At 46.7% G+C, this 25434-nt stretch overlaps 1 protein-coding gene across 1 annotated transcript in view; it reads left to right on the top strand.

Moving 5' to 3' along the window:
• LOC116985893 overlaps positions 1-25434 on the top strand; it is a 235103-nt gene that overhangs the window by 114088 nt on the left and 95581 nt on the right. Inside the window, exons 25-33 of the mRNA XM_033041007.1 lie at positions 990-1145; positions 6021-6154; positions 8597-8755; positions 10183-10363; positions 14290-14501; positions 16840-17028; positions 20960-21102; positions 22116-22278; positions 23057-23143. Coding sequence (XP_032896898.1) covers positions 990-1145; positions 6021-6154; positions 8597-8755; positions 10183-10363; positions 14290-14501; positions 16840-17028; positions 20960-21102; positions 22116-22278; positions 23057-23143 — 1424 coding nt within the window. The remainder of the gene's footprint in view (positions 1-989; positions 1146-6020; positions 6155-8596; positions 8756-10182; positions 10364-14289; positions 14502-16839; positions 17029-20959; positions 21103-22115; positions 22279-23056; positions 23144-25434) is intronic.

The raw sequence follows: 25434 nt of genomic DNA on the forward strand, positions 1-25434 counted from the left end.
ACCTCTCATCCTCCTGTGCTCCACGGAATAGAGTCCCAGCCCACTCAACCTCTTCCTATAGCTCAGACCTTCTAGTCCTGGCAACATCCTCGTTAATCCTCTCTGTACTCTTCCCAGTTGTCATGTTGGTATTTAGCTTCTACACAAGCAGCAAATGTTTCTGTGTGGGCTGGTTTGCATTCTCTCTAGTACCCTGTTGCCATCAAGTAGCATGGTCACGCTGATGGTACAGATGCTGCCTCACATTCTCCCATTAAAAACTACCCATCTATTGACAGAAATAGAGGAATAGGTCAGGTGGACAAACAGAGTCTCTTGCCCAGAGTAGGGGAATCAAAAACCAGAGGACATAGATTTAAGGTGATGGGGGGGGGGATATTTAGCAGGAACCTGAGGAGTAACTTTTCCCACAATGGGTGGTGGGTGTGTGGAACGAACTGCCGGTGGAGGTAGTTGAGGCAGGGCATTTAAGAAACAGTTGGACAGGTACATGGATAGGACGGGTTTAGAGGGTTATGGACCAAGCGCAGGCAAGTGGCAGGTCTAGGGTAGCTTGGACATTGTTGGCCGGTGTGGGAGAGTTGGGCCGAAGGGCCTGTTTCCACACTGTATTACTCTATGACTCTAATGCCCCTGTCCCACTTAGGAAACCTGAACGGAAACCTCTGGAGACTTTGCGCCTCACCCAAGGTTTCCGTGCGGTTCACGGAGGTTTTTGTCAGTCTCCGTACCTGCTTCTACTACCTGCAACACCTGCAACCTCCGGAGGGCCTATCGCAACCTTTAAGAAACAATTAGACAGGTGCATGGATAGGACAAGTTTAGAGGGATCCGGGCCAAACACAGGCAGCTGGGACCAGTGTAGATGGGGCATGTTGGTCAGTATGGGTGTTGGGCCGAAGGGCCTGTTTCCACGCTGTCGGGCTCTATTTCACTATTACACATGGGAAAGGAAATAACCCGGTAACTCTCCTTTTGTCTTTGTCCAGTTCGTTTGGAGCAAAAGCTTGATGAGAAGCAAAGGCTGTACACGGTTGAGGCAGACACCTACCTTCCACGCATTGTAGGCTGCCAAGTCATTGGATTCTTGCAACAAAGAGGAACCACTTGGTCTTCAACGCTGCGAGCAAGATACGGGCTCTTCGGTAAGCTGACTGTTGCACTTAGTGAAGTGTGGCCACTGGAAAGGACTTGTCCTGAAGGATGAACATTAAATGCCATTGAGAATGACATTGCTAATCTAGATAATTATCTAGATCAATTATTAACCTGGTAGACACAAAATGCTGGAGTAACTCAGCGGGACAGGCAGCATCTCTGGAGAGACGGAACGGGTGACGTTTCGGGTCGAGACCCTTCTTCAGACTGATGTTAGGGGAGGGGGTGGGACAACAGTCTGAAGAAGGGTTTCGACCCAAAACGTCTCCTATCCATGTTCTCCAGAGATGGTGCCTGACCTGCTGAGTTGCTCCAGCACTTTGCGTCCGTTTGTGTATTAACCAGCATCTGCAGTTCTTTGTTTCTACAAATGAGCAATCATTGCCTGCATCTAGTCATTAGTAATCTTGGGCCTTAAGGGCCAGTCCCACGAGCATGCGACCAAACCAGAAGCGGGGGCCGCGCGGAGGTCGAGTGATCCCGTACGAGTTGACGTGAAGTCCGCGGGAAGTTCGCACGTTACGTACGGCATCAAGACGCTGCATACGGCGTCGAGACGCTGCGCACACCCGTCAAGGCGGTGCGTAGGCCTCAATGCGGCTGCGGGCCGGGAGGCCGTTGCCGCGCGGAGTTTTTAGACAATGTCAGTTTTTCGGAGCCCCGCGCGATGTCGGGACCAGCTCCGCACAACTCCATACGGCTCCGGCGATCGAAGTGGGACCGGCCCCACGAGGCCGGCCCCACGAGGCCGTACGGCTCATGCGACCACGTTAGGTCGCGCTTGCCACATGCAGTCGCATGCTCGTGGGACGGGCCCTTAAGCAGCACAGCTCTGATGCCACCCTGGTCCATCTTAAACAGCTCGGATCCACAACAAAACTCAGTGTGAGGATAAATGCTTTGATACTTTGTCCTTCCTTGCTATTTCAGATGTGCTGTTAGTGTTGGCTTTATAATATTGAGTCAGCAATATCTCATCTTACTGTAGCACTGTACTCTCATTGCGAGGGACTGAACTCAGTATGTATCTAAGTAACACAATTGGCAACATCCCATCATGGATGGAAACAGAGAACTGCAGATGCTGGTTTATACCAGAGATAGACACAAAGTGCTGGAGTAACTCAGCAGGTCAGGCAGCATCTCAGTCTGAAGAAGGGTCTCGACCCAAAACGTCACCTATCCTTTTCCTCCAGAGATGCTGCCTGACCCGCTGAATGACTCCAGCACTTTGTGTCTGTCTTCTGCAATGTACGGCCTTGTTATTGAAGAAGGAATTGATGGCTATTCAGGAGGATCTTTTTATTTTAAGGATGGTTCAGCAACTGCGGAAAAACTTGAACCAGAACCATAGCTGGGCTAGAATCAGCGAAGGAAGCCATTCGGCCCATCATGGTTAAATTAGACTATCTCACCTGCTCTTTCCCATCAGCTCTGCCATGTTCATCTTCAATCCTTTATCTAAACTTTAATTCTCAGAAGTAAGTCTCAATCAGTTTCTAAAAATCATTTATTGAACCTTACCTCTATTTATTCCCCCCACCCCCGCATCTATTTATGGAGTATTTATTAATTGAATTATTTTTCCAATTTCCATTTAATTTCCCACAGGATATTGTATCAAAAGTTCTTCCAGCATCACCCTGAGACTTGTTTCTGGGCTTATCCCTTGCTTTTGAACTAGGATGAAAAATCAATTCTCCCGGACACCTATGCAACTTGACTGACTGTAGGCCGAGCCTCCTCAGTTTTCATCCTTCTGTTACTCTTCTCCTTTGGTCAAACTTATCTTGTTTTCTCTGGAGCGTCGGCGGCTGAGGGGAGGCCTGATAGATGTATGTGAAATTATGACAGGCATAGATAGGGTGGACAGTCAGATCCTTTTCCCCAGGGTAGAAATGTCAAAGTCGGCACAGTGGAGCAGCGGTAGAGTGGCTGCCTTACAGTACTTGCAGCGCCAGAGTCCTGGGTTCGATCCCGACTACGGGTGCTGTCTGTACGGAGTTTGTACATTCTCCCCATGACCACGTGGGTTTTCTCCGAGATCTTCGGTTTCCTCCCACACTCCAAAGACGTACAGGTTTGTAGGTTAATTAGCTTGGTGTATGTTTAAATTGTCCCTAGTGAGTGTAGGATAGTGTTATAATGTGCGGGGGTTCGCTGGTCGGCGCGGACTCGGTGGGCCGAAGGGCCTGTTTCTGCGCTGTCTTTCTGATCTAATCTAAACTAAACTAAACTAGAGGGGATAGCAGTTTAGAGGTGTACCAGTGAAAGAGGCAGGGTTTAAAGGAGATGTGCGGGGCAAGCTATTTTCACAGAGAATGGTGAGTGCCTGGAACACACTGCTGATGGCGGTAGTTGAGGCAGATGCAATAGTGGCATTTAAGAGGCTTTTAGATGGGAACATGGATAAGATGAGAATGGAGGGATATGGATTATGTTCAGGTGGTTAAGAGTTGGTCTTGGCATCACGTTCGGCACAGACATTGTGGGCCGAAGGGTCTGTTCTTGTGCTGTACTCTCCTATGTTCTGTGAATGAGCTCTGGCAATCTTCTAAGTTCCTCTTTGAATCCTATCCAGTTTTTCTGCCATACTTTCCCATGTGGGACCCAAATGATGCGAAAGCCACTTCTGCACGCCGATAGCCCCTCAACTTGCGTAACTTACTAACATTGATGCAAAGAGCGTGTGTTCATCGGGGCGGGCGATGCCATGTTTAAATTAATCTTGCATGTTTTGGCACAAGCTGACAGAGGAGAGGAGAGGTTTACTCTGATTTCCAGCGGAATATACAACTAACAGGCTCATGCTGTCCTTAGCTTATTTGATTTCTTAAAACACACTCTATAATTTAAATCAGATGTTTCCATCAAAATTTGCAATCTTTGTCTGTTTTTACTTCTTTCTTTCTACTTTGCCATCTGTTTTTTTTTTTTTCCCTCCACATTCGCCTCTTTTGAACGTTGAGTCACAGTGGGGAGAATTTCCAGAAACTTTAGCTTCAAAGCTGGACCCAGACTGTTAGTCACTGGAGTGATCTTAATAGAGGGAGAGTAAGTATCTTGAGTTGTGCGTTGATGCCGACACACTCTCTGGCAGAGGATGCTAAATAGCAATGTGGAACGAACATCTTTGCTGGCTAATTTCTCCCTGTACAAAACTACAGCTGTTGGACTTCCTCGGGGGATACACCCCCTTGGGATCCTCACAGTCGGTATATTTAACACACACTTTATTGACACATTGACTAATGGAACCAGTAGCTTGCTGATCTTCGTTATCTTAATGGCGATCCATCCATAAAATGTTTCCTTTAGACGGGAGAGTTTAGTTCGTCCTGATCTTTGAGGTTCTAGAATTGGCACGGTGGCGCTGCGGTAGAGTTGCTGCCTTACCGTGCTTGCAGCATCGGAGACCCGGGTTCGATCCCGACCACGGGTGCTGTCTGTACGGAGTTTGTACCTTCTCCCTGTGACCACGTGGGTTTTCTCCGAGATCTTCGGTTTCCTCCCACCCTCCAAAGACGTACAGGTATGTAGGTAAATTGGCTTGGTAAATGTAAAACATTGTCCTCGGTGTGTGTAGGATAGTGTTAATATGCGGGGATCGCTGGTCGGCGTGGAATTGGTGGGCCGAAGGGCCTGTTTCCACGCTGTATCTCTAAAATAAACGAAACTAAACTAAAAAAGAGTCATATCGCACGGAAAAAGGCCCTTCGGCCCAACTCGTCCATGCCGATCAATATGCCGCATTTAAGCTATTCCCATTTGGCCGCATTTGGTCCATAACCCTCACCATCCTACACCCTAGGGACAATTTTACCAAAGCCAATTAACCTACAAACCTGTATGTCTTTGGAGTGTGGGAGGAAACCAGAGCACCTGAAGGAAACACGCACCATCACACGGAGAATGTCCAAACTCTGCCCAGACAGCACCCAACGCCAGGATCGAACACAGGTTTCTGACATTGTGAGGCAGCAGCTCTTGCAGCTGTGCCATTCTGCCAGCCTTATTGTGGCCTGTGGTTCTGTTGTTGTGAACATGCACACAATAGAATGGGCGGCATGGTGGCACAGTGGTAGTGGTGCTGCCTTGCAGCGCCAGAGACCCGGGTTCGATCCTGACTACGGGTGCTGTCTGGACGGAGTTTGTATGTTCCCCCAGTAACCACATGGGATTTCTCCAGGTGCTCTGGTTTCCTCCCACACTCCAAAGACATCCGGGTTTGTAGGTTAATTGGCTTCAGTGAATTGTAAATTGTCCCTAGTGTGTTGCATAGGACGGGTGATCGTTGGTCAGCATGGACTCAGCGGGCTGAAGAGCCTGTTTCCACGTCTAACGTCTAAAATAAATATAAAGGTTGCAAGTAAAATGAAGGCCTGTTCCGATTAACCTCAACCAATCTCAACTAAAGGTGTATACAATCATGAGAAAAAATAGATCGGGTAGACGCACAGAATCTCTTGCCCAGATTAGGGGAATCGAGGACCAGAGGACATATGTTCAAGGTGAAGGGAAAAAGATTTAATAGGAATCTGAGGGGTAACTTTTTCACACAAAGGGTGGTGGGTGTATGGAACAAGTTGCCAGAGGAGGTAGTTGAGACTGGAACTATATGCACATTTAAGAAACAGTTAGACAGGTACATGGATAGGACAGGTTTGGAGGGATATGGACCAAACGCAGGCAGGTGGGACTAGTGTAGCTGGGATATGTTGGCTGGTGTGGGCAAGTTGGGCCGAAGGGCCTGTTTTCACACTGTATCACTCTATGACTCTAATCCACAAAATTGTGAAATCTACCTTTTCTTAGCGTTTTATTTGCCGATACAATATTTGTTGTGTTTTCCGTTAAACAAGGTGACGCCCTGAATCTTCAACATGAATGTAACATGGCTGAGAAAATAAAGAGGGAGGCTAGCCCGATGGAAACGTATAAACTCCAAGTGCAACATGAGTTTCACTGCACTCAGATCACATCCTATAATCACAAGGTACTTTACCTAGTCGGTTCTGAAAAGCACACTGTTAAGATATCATGTGAGCATTTGTAATGCAGTTGCAGTCGGGCATGTTCAGGGGTAAAGGGCCTGTCCCACTGTACGAGGTAATTCAAGAGTTCTCCCGAGTTTCCCCTGATTCGACCTCGGAGAATTACGGTAATAGCTGTTTGTAGGTACTCGGGGACTCTCGTGGACATTTTTCACAGTGCTGAGAAAACTTCACGAGTTGCCGCATTTCCAGAGTACCTGCCGTTAGCGTTACGAGCCGCTACGAGACATCCACGAGCTCCGACGTAGCCGCTACGTACATTCTATGTACTTACCACGAGTTCGATTTTTTTTAAACTAGAGGAGAGTTCTTGAATGATGTCGTACAGTGGGACAGGGCTTTTAGTTTTCTCCTTTTCGATAAAAATTATTAAACATTACTTTGATGAAGAAGATTTCCGACCCGATAAGTCGCCAATTCCTATCCTCCAGAGATACGACACGGTGGAGTAGAAGTAGAGTTGCTGCCTTACAGCACCAGAGACCAGGGCTCAACCCTGAACACATGCGTTGTCTGTACGGAGTTTTACGTTTTCCATGTGACCGCGTGGGTTTTTGCCGGGTGGTCCCACATTCCAAAGACATGCAAGTTTATAGATTAATTGGCTTTGGTAAAATTGTAAATTGCCCCTAGTGTACAGGATGGTGTTAGTGCACCAGGTGATCGCTGATCAGCACGGACTTGGTGGAACAAATGGCCTGTTTCCACACTGTATCTCTAAAGCCTAAAGATGCTGCCTGACCCGCTGAGTTACTCCAGAATTCTGTGTACATCTTCGGTACAAACCAGCACCTGCAGTTCCATCCTACACACTTTCAAAAACAAGCTTGATTTTCATTCTGGAGGCACAAGAGACTGAAGATGCAGGAATTTGGTGGAAAAAATAAACTGTTAGAAAAACCTAGCGGGTCATTCAGCATCTGTGGGGGCACAAAGATGTTCAATGTTTTTCACAATGTAAGCATAAGCAAAGCACAAAGAGCTGCAGAAACTTACCAGGTCAGACAGCATCTGTGGAGGAAATGGATGGATGACCTTTTGGGTCGGGACCATCCTCCAATCAGTCTGAAAAAATGGGCCCAACCCAAAACATTTCCCTCCCTAAATGACTTGTTGAGTTCCTCCAGCATTTTGTTCAGTGCCCAACATTAAAGCATCTGCAGTTCCTTGCATATCCACATAAAGTTTCAGTTTAGTTCAGTTTTTTGTTGCACATTAACCCAGTCAGCGGAAAGACTATACGTGATTGCAATCGTCCTGTCCACAGTGTACAATGGACTAGTCTACTACCAGCCGCCGCTGGAATTTCAACATTTAAAACATTTTTGGCGACCTGCTGCAACTGTGACGGGTGCCGGAAAGTCGCTGAAAAAATCGCCGAAAATGTTGCCGAAAAATTCTTTTTCGGCAACATTTTCGGCGATTTTTTCGCCGACTTGCCGGCACCCGTCACAGTTGCAGCAGGTCGCCAAAAATGTTTTAAATGTTGAAATTCCAGCGGCGACCAGAAAAAGACACGACTCTTTGGGCGACTACTCACGACTATATCGCAGGGACATGTCGCGGGGTGACGCCTGTATGGTCGTGAGTAGTCACCCAAAGAGTCATATCTTTTTCTGGTCACCGCTGAATTTTCAACATTTAAAAAAATTTCCGCGACCTGCTGCGACTATGACGGGTGTCGGCAAGTCACCGAAAAAATCGCGTAAGTGGGACAGGCCCTTTACAATGCATCAGGACTCCAAAGACATAGAAACATAGAAAATAGGTGCAGGAGTAGGCCATTCGGCCCTTCGAGCCTGCACCGCCATTCAATATGATCATGGCTGATCATCCAACTCAGTATCCTGTACCTGCCTTCTCTCCATACCCCCTGATTCCTTTAGCCACAAGGGCCACATCTAACTCCCTCTTAAATATGGCCAATGAACTGGCCTCAACTACCTTCTGTGGCAGAGAATTCCAGAGATTTACCACTCTCTGCGTGAACATTTTTTTCCTCATCTCGGTCCTAAAAGATTTCCCCCTTATCCTGAAACTGTGACCCCTTGTTCTGGACTTCCCCAACATCGGGAACAATCTTCCTGCATCTAGCCTGTCCAACCCCTTAAGAATTTTGTAAGTTTCTATAAGATCCCCCCTCAATCTTCTAAATCCTAGCGAGTACAAGCCGAGTCTATCCAGTCTTTCTTCATATGAAAGTCCTGACATCCCAAGACGTACAGGTTTATAGGTTAATTGGCTAGTGATGAATTTAAATGTAAATTAATGTATGTCGGGTTAGCGTTAGTGTGCGGGGATCACTACTCGGTGGGCCGAAGGGCCTGTTTCCACTGTATCTCTAAACTAAAATTAATGAAAGGGTATCTGTGCGCTCTTAACAGCTTCATCTCCAACACGAGGAAAATGAATCTCGGACTCACACCCAGCTGGAGATCAACTACGGGAAGCACTGGGACGAGATCAATAACAGGAAAAAGATATTCATCACTCAGTTGTTCAAAAATGACTCCAGCCTCAGCCTAACCAATTACTTCATGGAGGTGAGTTGGATAAAAGTGGTTGAATCATTCAGGTGAATCAATGCGAAAATGTCCATGTGGAGGAAAAGAAGCTTAATTCTGGCCTTACACCGCCAGAGACCCGGGTTCGATCCTGACTAAGGGTGTTCGTCTGTACGGAGTTTGTACCTTCTCCCCGTGACCTGCGCGGGTTTTCTCCAAGATCTTCAGTTTTCTCCCACACTCCAAAGACGTACTGGTTTGTCGGCTAATTATCTTCGGCAACATTTTAAATTGTCCCTAGTGTGTGTGGGATAGCGTTAGTGTGCGGGGATCGCTGGTCGGTGCGGACTCGGTGGGACGAAGGGCCTGTTTTCACGCTGTATCTCTAAACTAAACTAAACTAAAACTAATGTTCGGATGAATCAATAAAAATGACCATGTGGCGGAAAAGAAGTTTAATTCTCCTTCAATGTTTACACATCTTCAGCTAATCCTGGCAGTGGGAGCGTCCCCATGGGATGAGCTAAGGTCACAAACTTACTGTATTCCCGGCCGGGACATTATTTCTACGTAATAATAAGGATGTTCCATTTTATTAATCCTTTTTAACAGAATTCAGTAAATATTAGCTTTGTTGAAATGCATTATAAAAATATCATGAATTCCAGTGGCTATTTGCTTACTTTGGAATTCTTTTCTTTAATGGAGTGATGCAGCACAGAAACAGGCCATTCGGTCCAACATGCAAGCTGTCCATGATGCCCCATCTAAGCTCCTCTCATTTACCCGCATTTGGCCCAAATCCCTCTCAACCTTTCCTATCTATTGTCCTATCTATGTCGTTTAAATGTAGCTCATAAGTGATAGGAGCAGAATTAGGCCATTCGGCCCATCAAGTCTACTCCGCCATTCAATCGGCTGATCTATCTTTCCATCTCAACCCCAATCTCCCCATAACCACTGGCACCCTTATTATGCCCCTGTCCCACTTAGGAAACCTGAACGGAAACCTCTGGAGACTTTGCGCCCCACCCAAGGTTTCCGTGCGGTTCCCGGAGGTTGCAGGTGGTTGCCGGAGGTTGCAGGTAGTGGAAGCAGGTAGGGAGACCTCCGGGAACCCCACGGAAACCTTGGGTGCAGCGCAAAGTCTCCAGAGGTTTCCGTTCAGGTTTCCTAAGTGGGACAGGGGCATTTACTAATCAACAATGTCAATCCCCGCCTTTTAAAAATATCCATTACTGCAGCCGTCTGTAGCAATGAATTCCACAGGTTCACCACGTTCAGACATTATAATACTACTTACGTACAGCATTATCTGATTTGATTGAATAGCATGGAGAACATAGCTTCTCGCTGTACCTTGATACACGTGACAATAATAAGCCTGAACCTAATATGAATGTCAAATTTTCCAGTTCGTCTGATTTTTTTTTTAACAGCGTCCAAACTCTTTTGCCTTCATCTAGTTCACATTGCAAATTCCAGAGAAGCAGATTAACTACAAGACTCAGCTGCAGCATTCCCACTTGCTGCAGGATTATTCGGAGAGCAACACCCATGCCAAAGTACTCTACAATGACAAGATCCCGTTCCAGGCAGGCCTTCAATGGAAAGATACCTCTAAACCTAATCTAAAGAAATGGGAAGGTAAGAAGGCTAAATGCCGGTCGGTCACAAGCAGATAACGTACTTTACTTTTACTGCAGAAAGTCTGCTGAGTGCCCCCCACCCCCACCCCCACCCCCCCCCTGGACTGTCTCCCTCGGATGGTCACGACACACAGCTTATTTATTTAGTTTTATTTCTTTTTCATCGGTTGGAGCTGCATACTAAATCTCGTTGCACTGACGTGCAATGACAATAAAAGATATTATTATTATTATTATTATTATTAATAGACTTTCAGACAAAAAATGAATATAATTGGGATATATAGCTGAATGAATAAGGTATAATTCAATTTATGTTCAGAAAAAAATGTACATTTTTAAACTAGGTGGGTGGCACGGTGGAGCAGCAGTAGAGTTAAGGGCCTGTCCCACTCACACAACCTAATTCACAACCTTTTTTACTCGTGGACATTTTTCATCGGGCTAGAAAAACGCCCCGACATACTTGATGCCACGACTACCTACGACCTTGTGACGACCATGCTGCGAGTATGAGTCAAGGGCAAACTCGGCAGAGGTTGTGAATTTTGTCGTGAAAGTGGGACAGGCCCTTTACTGCCTTACACTAGTGCCAGAAACCCGGGTTCGATCCTGACTACGGGTGTTGTCTGATTGGAGTTTGTACCTTCTCCCCTTGACCTGTGTGGATCTTTGGTTACCTCCCGCACTCCAAAGACGTACAGGTTTTAGGTTAATTGGCTTTGGTGGAAATGTGAAATATTCCCTGGTGTGTGAGGGATAGTGTTAGTGTGCGGGGATCACTGGCTGGTGCGGACCCGGTGGGACGAAGGGCCTGTTTCCGCGCTGTATCTCTAAACTAAACTCAACGAAACTAAAACTAAAGTGAAGCAGAGATTTTTGTTTTCATTATCAACAGTGTTAGATTGAAGTGACAGCCAATTTTCCCATATCATGAACTACGTGGATCTGGTAGAGATTTCAATACAGAATACGTTCTCACAGTTAATGACATGTGTGATAGGGCTGGAGAAATATTTGAAATAGCGTGTTCAATCCCATGAGTGCGAAGTGTGAATAGATATCTTGAAATGCTCATGAACTTGAAGTTAGTCTAAAGCAGAGGTTTGGTTTGACCCTGAGCCAAAACAGAAGTTGTCCGTGTACCAATACTGACACGAGTTAGAAGCATCTTATGATAGTTCTTGGGATTAGCAAATTCCATTCTTTGCAATATCATTGCTCAATGTGCAATCATTAGACCTTGAATTCAATTTGTGAATTCTCTCAAATGAGACCAGGTAATGGGCCTGTCCCACTAGGCGATTTTTCAGGGGACTGCCGTCGACTGTCAGACACACATCGCTTCCTTCACCAGCCCGTTATGCAGGCAGGGGACAGGGCAGGCGGGGGAGTGCTGTCTGAGTGAAATTCACACGGTGCAAATGTGTTACAGACACACACCGCGATGAACAGGAAGGTTGACGCTGTAACTAAGACGGTGAGAGCACAGTGTACGGGAAGGGTCACGTAAGTCCTTAAAAAGAGGGGGGAGAAGGAACGGAGACAACTTTTAAGAAGTCAGAGATGCACGGCTGTGAAGCTCGGCGGACGTTTAACATTACCGGTCGGTTATCCTTGGTTCTGAAAACTACCGCTTATGTTTTTTTCCCCAATGGGCCAATGAAATTCACCGCTCAGCACCGGCTACAAACTACGAGAACCCTTGACCTCTTGGCGACCCACCTACGGCACGAGAATTCTCGTTACTCTCCATGGCCGCTTCATTCTGGTCGCCGCTAATATTTCAACATGTTGAAAAATTCGCGGCGACCATAATGAGGCCGCGACTAGTTCCCAGGATGCGGGAACTCCTCACGACCATGAAGGCAACCACCCGCGAACATGTGGCGACCATGTGGCGACTGCATAGTCTCCTGAAGTCACCTAAAAAAGTCGCCTAAGTGGGACAGGCCCATTAGGATCTCCAATTCACATAGGTCACGGCAAGTAGAAATCTTTGAATCTTTAAAATGGTGTGAAGGTTCCTTGTCTGCCAATTTTAATGTATGCGTTTGCCAAAATGGTTGCGCATTTTGCTGTTCGGTGCCGATACCAGGTTGGCTTATGTGTAGGGAGGAGCTGCAGATGCTGGTTTACACCAAAGATAGAACCAAAATTCTGGAGTAAACTCAGTGGGTCAGGCATCATCTCTGGAGAAAGGAATAGGTGACGTTTCAGGAGAAGTCTCAAGAAGAGTCCCGACCCAAAACGTCACCTATTCCTTTTCTCCAGAGATGTTGGCTGAGCCGCTAAGTTACTCCAGCATTTTGTGTCCACCAGTTTTGAGTATTAAGGGGCTGATTTTACACTCCCAGCTGCCTGGAGGAGCTGTACTACCACATGGCTTTGAGGCCATTGAGATGGGATTGGGATAGAGCGTGAGATAGATTTTTGGTTGTATGTCTAGATCTCACGATATGGAAGTACAGCAGATGGCTTGCACTCATTTGCAACATGGACCCAATGAAGTTTCACCTCCCATTGGCATTGTTGGGAAGCGCATGTAATCTTGAATGAGACCCAGTTATGGTCTCCAATTCACAGAGGTCTCGGCAAGTAGAAATCTTTAAAATGTGGTAAAGGTTGCTTGTTGGCCGAAAGGATTTAGTGTGCGACAAATAGCAGGGACTAGAGGTAGGTGCAGTAAAGGGAGGATGGTAAGCCGTACATTGTGTACATGATGCAGGAGATGGGAAGAGGTGAGGATAGAGGAAGTCTCTACCGCCTCCAACACCGCCTGTAGCCCAGTGACGCAGTTGTAGAGCTGCTGCCCTACAGCGCTGGAGACCCGGGTTCAATCCTGACCTTGGGTGTTGTCTGTGTGAAGTTTGGTCCGGGCAATATCCACAGCTCTCTGCAACTTCTTGCCATCTAGGATGAAGCTGTTCCCAAACCAGGCCATGATGCATCCCAATAAGATGTTTTCTACATTGCATCTGCAGAAGTTGTTGAGGGTTGTTGGAGACATGCCGAAATAGCTAAAGAACCTGTCCAACTTGGCAATTTTTTTCGGCGACCGCCGGCATCATTGACTGACGTATCAGATCACCGAAAAAGTTGCGGCGTGACGCGGTGTGATGATGTATTGACGCATGGTGTTTCCTCAAGTGTCAATAGACAATAGACAATAGGTGCAGGAGTAGGCCATTCGGCCCTTCGAGCCAGCACCGCCATTCAATGTGATCAGGGCTGATCATCCCCAATCAGTACCCCGCTCCTGCCTTCTCCCCATATCCCCTGACTCCGCTATTTTTAAGAGCCCTATCTAGCTCTCTCTTGAAAGCATCCAGAGAACCTGCCTCCACCGCCCTCTGAGGCAGAGAATTCCACAGACTCACCACTCTCTGTGAGGAAAAAGTGTTTCCTTGTCTCCGTTCTAAATGGCTTACTCCTTATTCTTAAACTGTGACCCCTAGTTCTGGGCTCCCCCAACTTTGGGAACATGTTTCCTGCCTCTAGTGTGTCCAAGCCCTTAACAATCTTATATGTTTCAATGAGAATCCCTCTCATCCTTCTAAACTCCAAAATCGCAACATTTTTTTGTCGCCGCTGGATTTGAAATGTTCAAAATCTTTTGGCGACCTTGATATTTGGCTGGCAGTCGCCCAAGAAATCGGCAAGTGGGACAGGCCCTTAACCCTTCTGAGGAAGTGGTGACGTTGGTGTGTTTTCTTGGCCTTTGCTTCGATGTGGCTGGTCCAGGACTAAATTGTTGGTGAATTCACTCTCAGTAGCAATACTACAGAAACAAGGTAGACAATGGCAACAACATCCAAAGAAACCTCAGGTTTTGAAACATTGGCCGCTAGACTGTTATTCGATGGATTTATTTGCCATTGCCATTCATTTGTGAAACTCTCTCTTCCCCCAATTTCCGGCAAGGTTCACTGAAGGTGGACACTCCGTGGCTTTATCTCCAGACTTCACACAAGCTGAGCCAGCCTCACGTTCGTGCTTACCAGTCGAGTGTCGAGATTACAGCAGCCAAGGCCATATCGGTGAAGAACCTGGTCATCTACACCTACTACAAGAACAAAGGCAACAAAAGGGACGGGAGAATCCACATTCATACACCCACCACCACTTACTTAAAGGTTAGCTATAATGCCTCGCTCTCCTCTATAGAGTCCGTAATTGCAGGATGTTATAGTTATTACCATCAATAACTCAATTGTAATGATAATTGTAACGTTCATTTTGCATGTTAATATTATGGTGGTGCATCCATCATGGAGTCATACAGGGTGGAAACAGGCCCTTCATCCCCATCTGCCCACACCGACCAACATGCCCCATCTACACTAGTCCCAGCTTGGCCCATAACCCTCTAAACCAGTCCTATCCATCCACCTGTTCAAAAGGGAACTGCAGATGCTGGAATATCGAAGGTACACAATCCATCCACCTGTCCAATTGTCCCTTAAATGTTATGGTAGTGCCTGCCTCAACTACCTCCAATGGCAGCTCACTCCATATGTCCATCATCCATTGTGTAAAACAATTACCCCTTGGGTTCCTGTTAAATCTCCCCACCCCCTCACCATAAGCCTATGTCCTCTAGGCATCTGTTCCTCTCATAATTTTGTACACCTCAATAAGATCATCCCTCATCCTCCTGCACTCCATGGAATAAAGTCCTCGTCTGACCTTCTGAACGCACGCACACACACACACGCACACGCACACGCACACGCACACGCACACACACACACACACACACACACACACACACACACACACACACACACACCCCTCTCTGCCTGTCTCACCAGGTTAACTAACAGCCCTGTCTGGACTGACGGGATACCAGCGCTGCTTCTCCGCACTGGCCATATTTCCCGCAAGTCCAGGCAGGTTCACCTGGCGGGACAGGAAGAGTTGAGCTGAGTTTAGCGCTGTTTCTCTGCGCTGGCTGTGGGCACAGCTCCCGTCTGACTCCCGACCTCTCTGGCCACCCGTGGGGGGGCACTCGGGACAGCGCCGGAGACCCGGCTGGGATCAATCCTGCTTGTGGATGAGGCACAGGTCTGTCCCACGTCTCCCTCCTCCAATCATCGCGCCTTCGATCATCAGTCCCACCCCCACTGTCTCGCGAAAAGTGGAGATTTTAAAATACGGATCACAAAAACTTGGGGGGGATGTCCCCCTCCTCTCAAAACATGGGGTGGGGGGGGGGCGTGTCCCCTCTGGCCCCCTGGGTTTTCCGCCCCTGGGTTGGAATGCATCTCCTTGCTACATTTCCATGCAGTGGGCTGGATGTTGTAGGGAAATAATGGTGATGGTTTTAATAACAACCAAGGAAATGGGGCAGATTTTTCCAGTGACTGGGCTGTACAGGAAATTAGTGCGATGCATGCCCTGGATCTCTCAACACCTCTGCTGCTCTTTAGAGTCTTGGCTTCAGACTATCCTCCCGCAAGCGCTGCACAACCATAAAGCTACACTCTTACTCCCCCACAAAGTGCGACCAGCCATCTTCTCCCTTCCAAAGGTTCTCAAAACGTTACGTCTTCCCGTGAGAAACTTCAACACATCCTTCATCGCAAGTGCCTTTTTTTTTTTTAAAATGATCTTAATGAGCTTTATAGGCAAGTAAAACCAAGAAACACAGGTCATTATTGAAGTTGCAAAGCTGTTCACTGAACAGAGTTGAATGCTGCCAAATGGGAATTAAATTCTTGGCATTCTTGAAGTATATTTGGTGCTGATTCGAGTTTCACCATTGATTGACTTAAAAGATACTGCATAGAAGCAGGCTGTGCGACCCACCAAGTCCATGCTGACCATTCATCACCCGTTCACACAACTGCATAAGTTCATAAGTGATAGGAGCAGAATTAGGCCATTCGGCCCATCGAATCAACTGCCATTCAATCATGGCTGATCTATCTCTCTCTCTCTCTTTCTGTCTTAACTCCTGCTTTCACCCCACCTCCCCCGTAACCCCATGTTTCTTTGTTATTCCACTGCCCACACATCGGGGGCAATTTACGGGGGTAATTAACCTAGAAGCCCGCATATATTTGGGATGTGGGAGGAATCCCACACGCGGTCACAGGGAGAACGTGCAAACACCACACAGAGTGCACCCGAGGTCAGGATTGAACCCGGGTCTCTGGTCGGCAGCAGCTCCACCAACTGTGCTACTGTGCACTACCGTCTTCAAGGTTGTTTTATAAACACCGAATAATTAAAAATTAAAGAATATAGGATAGAAAATTAATCTAAGCTGTGTATAATTCCCCGATTTTTCTGATCTAATTTACTTTCCTAAACTGTTCTTTTGCCAGCTATAAATCTTGCTCTTTTTTTTGTTTATCGTAATATTTATACCACAGGACTGATCAGACCCAAAAGACCATTAAACTGGGCTGTACTGTTGGTTATCTTATGAATGCGTGCATTGACCAAGACTGCTCTGCATTCTTTCAGGCATCTACTGTGGCCTACATCACTGAGACCTTGTTCAGGAGCCACAGTGAGATGGTCACGCTTTGGAACCTCCCAGTTAAGAACAAAATCCTCCTGGAAAATAAAGAAAAACTGAAGACCTTGTGGTTTTGGATAAAGCACCAGAAAAAGATGCTTAATGTCACCGCTAACTATGTGAGCAGAGAGGAGGTGAGGATTCACATTCACAGTCCGACAGTGGAGAGTATGCAGTGCAGTTCATTTGGCAGGGAGTGCAGAGTGTGTAGTTTTGTTTTATAAGTTTCATAAGTGATAGGAGCAGAATTAGGCCATTCGGCCCATCAGGTTTACTCCGCCATTCAATCATGGCTGATCTATGGACTTACCACCCGGAGCCTGGGATCCCTCGCCGGGAATCCCCGAAAAAGAGCTCCGACCGCCGGCCTGCGGCCTATAACATCCTGAAGCCGCGGTCTCTGGTAAGAAAGTGCTGGATCGGGACTTCCAAGCCGCGGAGTGTGTTCGACCGTCCCAACGAGAGGGCCTGTACATCGGGCTGTCCGTAGGGTTCATGGCCCCGGCCACGGGTGAACAAGGAGGAGGCCCGGCTGAACTTTGTGCCTTCCACCACACTGAAGAATGCTGTGGTGGATGTTTGTGTTAAATCTTATTGTGTATTGTGTGTTCTTTTTAATTGTACCGCTGCTGGCAAATTCATTTCACTGCACCTTCGTGTGCATGTGACGAATAAAATTGACTTTGACTATCTTTCCCTCTTAACCATTCTCCTGCCTTCTCCCAATATGCCTAACACCTGTACTAATCAAGAATCTGTGAACCTTAAAAATATCCATTGAATGCCAATCCACAGCCTTCTACAGCAATGAACTCCACAGATTCACCAGGTTCTGACTAAATAAATTCCTCCTCATCTCCTTCCTAATAGAACATCCTTTAAGTCTGAGGCTATGACCTCTAGTCCTAGGCTTTCCCATGAGTTTGTTATTGCCAGGTGTACTGTGGTACAGTGAAAAACATTTTTGCTACGAGCTATCGAGTCAGCAAAACGGATATACATGAATTACAATCAAGCCATCCACAGTGTACAGGTACAGGATAACAGGTACAACACTTAGTGCAAGGTAAGGTCCAATGAAATATAGTTTGAAAGTAGAAAGAGGGAGATGGGAGGTCAGGACCGCTCTCTAGTTGGTGAGAGGATGGTTCAGTTGCCTGATAACAACTGGGAAGAAATTATACTGGAATCTGGAATGTTGTCTGTGCCCTTCCAAAAGATCTCTTCATTGATTCATATGATTGAGTCAGTTCGCAAATGTTGCCAAAATATTCACTTCGTCTATTCTGCCTGGAAAGCCAAAGGTTGATAGCACCTGAGGTCAGCCGTGAAGTTACTTTTCCCGAGTCTATACCGGTGCCTCCTGGACTTATTCCAATTGTATAATAGACGCCTGGTGGAATCTTGTGGATTATTTGTAGATCTCTCTGAAATAAACTTTCAAATTGGCATTTGAGTGTCACATGAACACCTTGTCCAGCAGACAACTTTCCACGTAATAAAGTGGCAGCAGGTGTGTGGTCTTGGCTGCCGTTCCACGGAGAAACTCTTTCACTCTCTCCCGTACCTTGTTGGTGGTGGGTGCTAATACTGGAAGACTATCTTGCAGAACCACCAAAACAGTACAAATGGTTAGTTTAGTTTAGTTTATTGTCACCGTGTACCGATGTACAGTGAAAACCTTTTTGTTGCCTCCTATCCAGTCAGTGGAAAGTCTGTACATGATTACAAACGAGCCATCCACAGTGTACAGCTACAGGGTAAAGGGAATGATGTATGGTGCAATATAAGGACCAGTAGAGTCTGATTGACAATAGACAATAGGTGCAGGAGTAGGCCATTCGGCCCTTCGAGCCAGCACCGCCATTCAATGTGATCATGGCTAATCATCTCCAATCCGTACCCCGTTCCTGTCTTCTCCCCATATCCCCTGACTCCGCTATTTTTAAGAGCCCTATCTAGCTCTCTCTTGAAAGCATCTAGAGAACCTGCCTCCACCGCCTTTTGAGGCAGAGAATTCCACACACTCACCACTCTCTGTGAGAAAAAGTGTTTCCTCGTCTCCGTTCGAAATGGCTTACTCCTTATTCTTAAACTGTGGCCCCTGGTTCTGGACGTTAGTCTGTGTGATCATGGCTGATCATCTGTCTATTGTCTATTGTCTAAGGTTAGTTTGTGGGTCTCCAATGAGGTAGATGGTGGCAGGTCTGCTCTCTAGTTGGCAATAGGATGGATGCATATCAGCTTGGAATTGAGAACAAATCCTCAAAGAAGTATATAAAATCAACAGAGGCATAGATACGGTAGACAATCAGAACCTTTATCCCAGGGGGGAAATGTCAAAGTGGAGAAGGCATAGCTTTAAGATTAGAGGGACAACGTTCAAAGGGCAGTTTTTTTAATCACAGAGTCGGTACCTGTGGTGGAGGCAGATATGATAGTGACGTTGAAGAGGCTTTGAGAAAGGAGCATAGCTCTGCAGGGAACAGAGGAGTGTGGATCATGTGCAGGCAGGGGGAGTCGTTTACCTTGGCATCATGTCTAGCACAGACTCTGCGGGCTGAAGGGCCTGTCCCTGAGCCGTGCTGTCCTATGTTCTAGATTTTTTAAACTTAAAACAAAGAAAATAGCTTCCACATTTATTTTTGACTGTAACCCAACTTGTAGTTTTGAGTTATCCGAAGCCACGTGAGGATGTGCTAATCATTTAGCTGAGTGACCCTGGGGAGATCAGTAGTCAACACCAGCCCTCGTTTCCTTCCGGAGTTTGTCAATAAGTCGGCATTTTTGAATGAAAGCATTTTTAACAATGACTAATTCTGATCTTTGTGGTTTTGAATGTATTTTCTAAATAACCCTTTAAATTGGCGATTTAGAACCGATTCAGTGCTTACATCCAATGGATCTGGAACAGTTTATTCCTTATTTGAGCCAGCTCAGTCCAAATTTATGTGTAAGAAAGAACTGCAGATGTTGGATAAAGTCGAATTCCTTCTCTCCATAGATGCTGCCTGAGTTACTCCAGCATTTTGTGTCTACCTAGTCAAAATCTATTCTGTTTTAGTTGAACCTTGTCACTGTTAGAATCCTGACGTTTCCATCCTCAAGTCATGTTGTCAAACTGGAAAGGATACAGGGTGCAGAGAAGATTTACGAGGATGTTGCCAGGACTAGAGGGTCTGGCTATGGGAGAGGTTGAGCAGGCTGGGTCTCTATTCCTTGGAGCACAGGAGCATGAAGGAGTAATCTTATAGAGGTGTATAAAATCATGAGATGAATAGATGCACAGAGTCTCTTGCCCAGAGTAGGTGTATTGAGGACCAGAGGACATACGTTTAAGGTGAAGGGGAAAATATATAATAGGAATTTGAGGGGTAAAGTTTTCACACAAAGGGTGGTGGGTGTATGGAACAAGCTGCCAAGGAGGTAGTTGAGGCTGGGACTATCCTATTGCCTAAGAAACAGATAGACAGGTACATGGATAGGGCAGGTTTGGAGGGATATGGACCAAATGCGGGCAGGCGGGACTGTTGCTGGGACATGGTGGCCAGTGTGGCCAAGTTGGGCCGATGGGCCTGTTTCTACACTGTATAAATCTATGACTCCATGACAACAGGTGAGCTGCAGGGCCTGTCTCGGCTTATAAATGCATTCAAGTAGTTTCAGTTTGGTTCTCATCATCTGACACATAATTTAATGAATTGGTCTAACATCCAATGATGATTATCCAGAGTGGAAAAGGTTGTACACTTTCGTGTTCCAGGTTTTCTGGCACGTGTGGGCAAGTTGGGCCGAAGGGCCTGTCTCCACGCTGCATCACTCTATGACTAAATGGATTAAACTAGATGTTCGCCACTTTGAACACAATAACTCTGAAGTGGTTTCTGGTGTTAAAAGCAAAATCAAACCAACGGGCTTTGTGTCTTTGGCAAGAATACTTGAATCACTTGAGGCTTGGCGAGGTTCTGTCTGTAAAATATTACCAGGAAACATCTGGATCTCTTGATCGTTTTAAGAGAACTCATTCCTCCTTTAAGCATCTTGCAATTTGTTGTCAATTCACAGCCAAAGAAGAGTAAGAGTCTATCGGTGGTGGCCCTGTGGACCATCAGTAAGGGCCCACCTTTGGTGATGCAGTTGAATGGACAGATCGAGGAGCTGAAGAGGGAGAAGATGATATTCCAGAACCATGCGTCCATCCAATTTAGGTGATAGCTGCCCTGATTTGAATTTGCTTTCATATTGTCAACGAGGTATCTAAATGGTTTTCCTTTGGAGATGTTTTGGGAAAGTGTTCCGGGAAACCATTTTGGGATCATTTACCATTGTCAATTAAGCAACAATCTTTGCTGTATAATTGCCAATCTGTTGATGCACAGGCAATGGGTCTCGTACCTAGTCTGTGGACTGGCACTATGTTGCTCATCGCTTCATAGGTTCTAGGTTGCAGAACAATGTACCAATTGCGAAAATGCAGTTCCTTATATTCTGGGGGATTTTCAGAATGATTCACTTAAAGCCCTGTCCCACGGTTCGAGTTCATTCCAAAAGTTCTCCCGAGTTTGCCCTGAATCGAACTTGGAGATTTACGGTAATGGCCGCTCGTCGGTACTCGGGGCTCTCGTGGACAATTTCCAACATGTTGAAAAATCTTCACGAGTCTTCCCGTGCTCACCTGCCGTTAGCGAGTCTTCCCGAGTACCTGCCGTCAGCGTTACGAGCCGCTAAGAGACGTCCCCGAGCTCCGACATAGCCGCTACGTTCATTCTCCGTGCTTACCATGAGTTTGATTTTTTTTTAAATTCGGGAGAGCTCATGGAATGAACTCGTACAGTGGGACAGGGCTATTAGGTTGCATGGCTTCAGAAGATTATACATAGCATTCGTCAAAGAGTCCTTACAGAGTTGAAAATTGTCCCTGATATTGTGTGGTTAATTTGTCTTTACCGAGCTAGTGGCAGCAATTTCTTTCTCTTGAGCTGTGGGGTTTAGGTCGGAGCTCGGAGTTTTACATGGGCATCACAAGACAGCTCAAAACCTCCAGCAATTTATGGTGATCCATAATTCACAGATTATTACCTTGTGTAAATTGAGGCACAGTTTACAAGTTAGTTTAGCCATGATCGTTAAAACTGATGTTAAACAGGGCAAGTTCTGGTCTACCATGCTTCTCTCTTGTATCTAATTATTCATCCTTTGTTTCCCCGGTTTTGTTCTATAGACACCCTTTTAAGCTGCCAATTCCACAGAACACCCTTCTGCACGAGACCTTTACGGTGGATAAGAGGAAGATGCATTATGTGTTGGAAGTAAAAGCCTTGGTGAATGAGAAGGAGGAAACTGTTCACAGGCTCACCCTTGGATACCAGCCTGATAAACCATTTGTAAGAAATAAAATCAACACAAGTATCCAAACCGTATCTTAGTATCTAATATCTTTCATTCGTTTGTTCTATCTACATCACTGTCTATATCTCTCGTTTCCCTCTTCCCAGACTCGCAGTCTTAAGAAGGGTCTTGACCCGAAACGTCACCTATTCCTTTTTTCCAGCTATGCTATCTAACCCGTTTAATAGTTTAGTTTAGTTTAGAGATACAGCGCGGAAACAGGCCCTTCGGCCCACCGAGTCTGCGCCGACCAGCGATCCCCCCCCCCCCCACGCATTAATACTATCCTACACACACACACAGGCCAACTTACATTTATACACAAGCCAATTAGCCTACAGACCAGTACGTCTTTGGAGTTTGGGAGGAAACCGAAGATCTTGGAGAAAACCCACGCAGGTCACGAGGAGAACGTACAAACTCCGTACAGACAAGCACCCGTAGTCAGGATCGAACCTAGGTCTCTGGCGCTGTGAGGCAGCAACTCTAATGCTGTGCCGCCGTGCAGCCCTTTTTGATTTTTCATTTATTCTTCATTTTGCTAACTCTGGGATATATATTGTATTTTGGATTATATAACATTACTAACATTTCAATATGATCATAAGCCTTTGGAGCAAAATTAGTCAATTTTGCTCATCGAGTCTGCTCCGTATTCGATCAAGGCTGATGCCTAGTGAGCTGTATAATATTTGAGATGTGGGATGTTTGGCTCTATTTCTATCAGTACTTTATCCACACGTGGTAAAGTATTTACTATACTTCCTTTTTCAGGTTTGTGTTAGCCTGACGCACCCTTATAAAGGTGAAGTAATTCCAAAGAGCGTGGAGGTTTGCGTCAAAACAAAGAGTGACCATGCTGTGAGTATTGGCTCGGATAACCCTGTGCTCAGCTATACAACATGGGGGCAGAATTTGGTTCTTCAATTACTGAATTAGATCTCAACTCAATAGACCCCACTTTCCTTATACCCATGCATTTTGACACCATTATAAACGATATCAAGATGGAATTCATTGATACTTAGGAGTAATTAATTTGCAGGGCTTTGTGGAAAGACCGAAGGAAAGGGAGAGGTCTCTCTGCAGAGGGATGGTATTGACTCAATGGGCCGAATTGCCTCCTCCTTTACAGCTTTGATTCTTTGGTAATATTCCTAAGTTCTATATGCCCTATTTTCCTAGGTATTCCTAAATGATAGGAGCAGAATTAGGCCATTCTGCCCATCAAGTATAGAAGCTGGGACGTAATGTTAAAATTGTACAAGGCATTGGTGAGACCAAATCTGGAGTATGGTGTACAATTTTGGTCGCCCAATTATAGGAAGGATGTCAACAAAATAGAGAGAGTACAGAGGAGATTTACTAGAATGTTGCCTGGGTTTCAACAACTAAGTTACAGAGATAGGTTGAATAAGTTAGGTCTATTCTCTGGAGCGCAGAAGGTTAAGGGGGGACGATAGAGGTCTTTAAAATGATGAGAGGGATAGACAGAGTTGATGTGATCAAGCTTTTCCCTTTGAGAATAGGGAAGATTCAAACAAGAGGACATGACTTCAGAATTAAGGGACAGAAGTTTAGGGGTAACATGAGGGGGAACTTCTTTACTCAGAGAGTGGTAGCGGTGTGGAATGAGCTTCCAGTGGAAGTGGTAGCGGCAGGTTCGTTGGTATCATTTAAAAATAAATTGGATAGGCATATGGATGAGAAGGGAATGGAGAGTTATGGTATGAGTGCAGGCAGGTGGGACTAAGGGAAAAAAGTTGTTCGGCACGGACTTGTAGGGCCGAGATGGCCTGTTTCCGTGCTGTAATTGTTATATGGTTATATGGTTATAAGTCTACTCCGCCATTCCATCACTGCTGATCTATCTCTCCCTCCTAACCTTATTCTCCTGCCTTCTCCCCATAACCTCTGACACCCATATTAATCAAGAGTCTATCAATCTCTGCCTTAAAAAGTTATTTGTTCCTACACTTGCCCCTACTCTCCACAGATGGTGCCTGGTCCGTTGAGATACTCCAGCTCTTTATGTCTTGTAAAGAGGAGTCATCAACACACTGTGTCTTTACTACTATTTATTGATAATACACAAACGTTGCTGCCCTAGCTGTACGTGGTCTGTCACAGGAGCTAGAGAGAGATCAATGAGTGGGGAGGTTGCAATTATACTTCTGATATGGGGAGTGGTTAGTAGTGGTGAGGTCACTATATTAAAGGTACATGCACATGTCATCTACATCCTTCCCCTTGGAACCAAAAGCGATACAGTAGTGACGGGGCGACCACGTCTCATACGCTACGAGCAGGTAAGCAAACAGTTAAACAAACAGATGAACAAACAGCTAAGCAAATTCACCATAGCGGACAGGCGGCTTAACCAGCCGCCCGGACCGGGTACGCAGCTCGCCATCTCCCCCCTCTGCAGGAAGAGCAGGGGCCGGAGCGGGAGCGGGTGACCGAACCGGGGATCCTGGAGGAGAAAGAGTAGGCGGAGGCCGAGGAGGGGATGCAGGCGCAGCAGCGGGTGGACGGGCAGGGGAACGAGGGCTGGCGGGCGGAGAGCGGGGCTGGAAGAGCTGAGATGGCAGGGTCCGAGGCATGCGTGGTGCGGCAGGCAGTGTGGCGGACAACGGGGGGGAGAAAGGGTCGGCAGGCGGTGGTGGTGGGGGCTCGTTGACAAGCCGCAGATGTTGGCGGGACCGGTGGTAGATGGTACCGTCGTGGTCGACCAGGTAGGACCGCGGCGAACCAGCATCACCGACGACGGTGGCAAGCTTGGAGTGACCGGAGGGGGACTGCATCCGGACGACTTGACCGGGGAACAGACAAGGGAGGGGACGGCAGGACTGGTCGTGGGAGCGCTTTTGCACTGCGTGCTTGAGGGCAATGCGCTCCTGGACAGCAGCAGGCTGGAGAACAGAGGGCACGAGGGACCGCTGGGTCACAGGGAGTGGAGGTCTCGTAGTGCGAGCCATCAGCTGCTGTGCTGGCGAGCCCAAGGCAGGGTCGCGGGAGATGTTTCGAAGATTGAGGAGGGCCAGGTAAAAGTCGGAGTTGGACAGTCTGCAATGCTCCAGCAAGTCCTTAGCACTGCGGACAGCGCGCTCCGCCAGGCCGTTACTCTGCGGGTACTCTGGACTGCTGGTGTA

The sequence above is a fragment of the Amblyraja radiata genome, chromosome 22, assembly GCF_010909765.2.
Source record: "Amblyraja radiata isolate CabotCenter1 chromosome 22, sAmbRad1.1.pri, whole genome shotgun sequence".
Lineage (NCBI taxonomy): Eukaryota > Metazoa > Chordata > Chondrichthyes > Rajiformes > Rajidae > Amblyraja > Amblyraja radiata.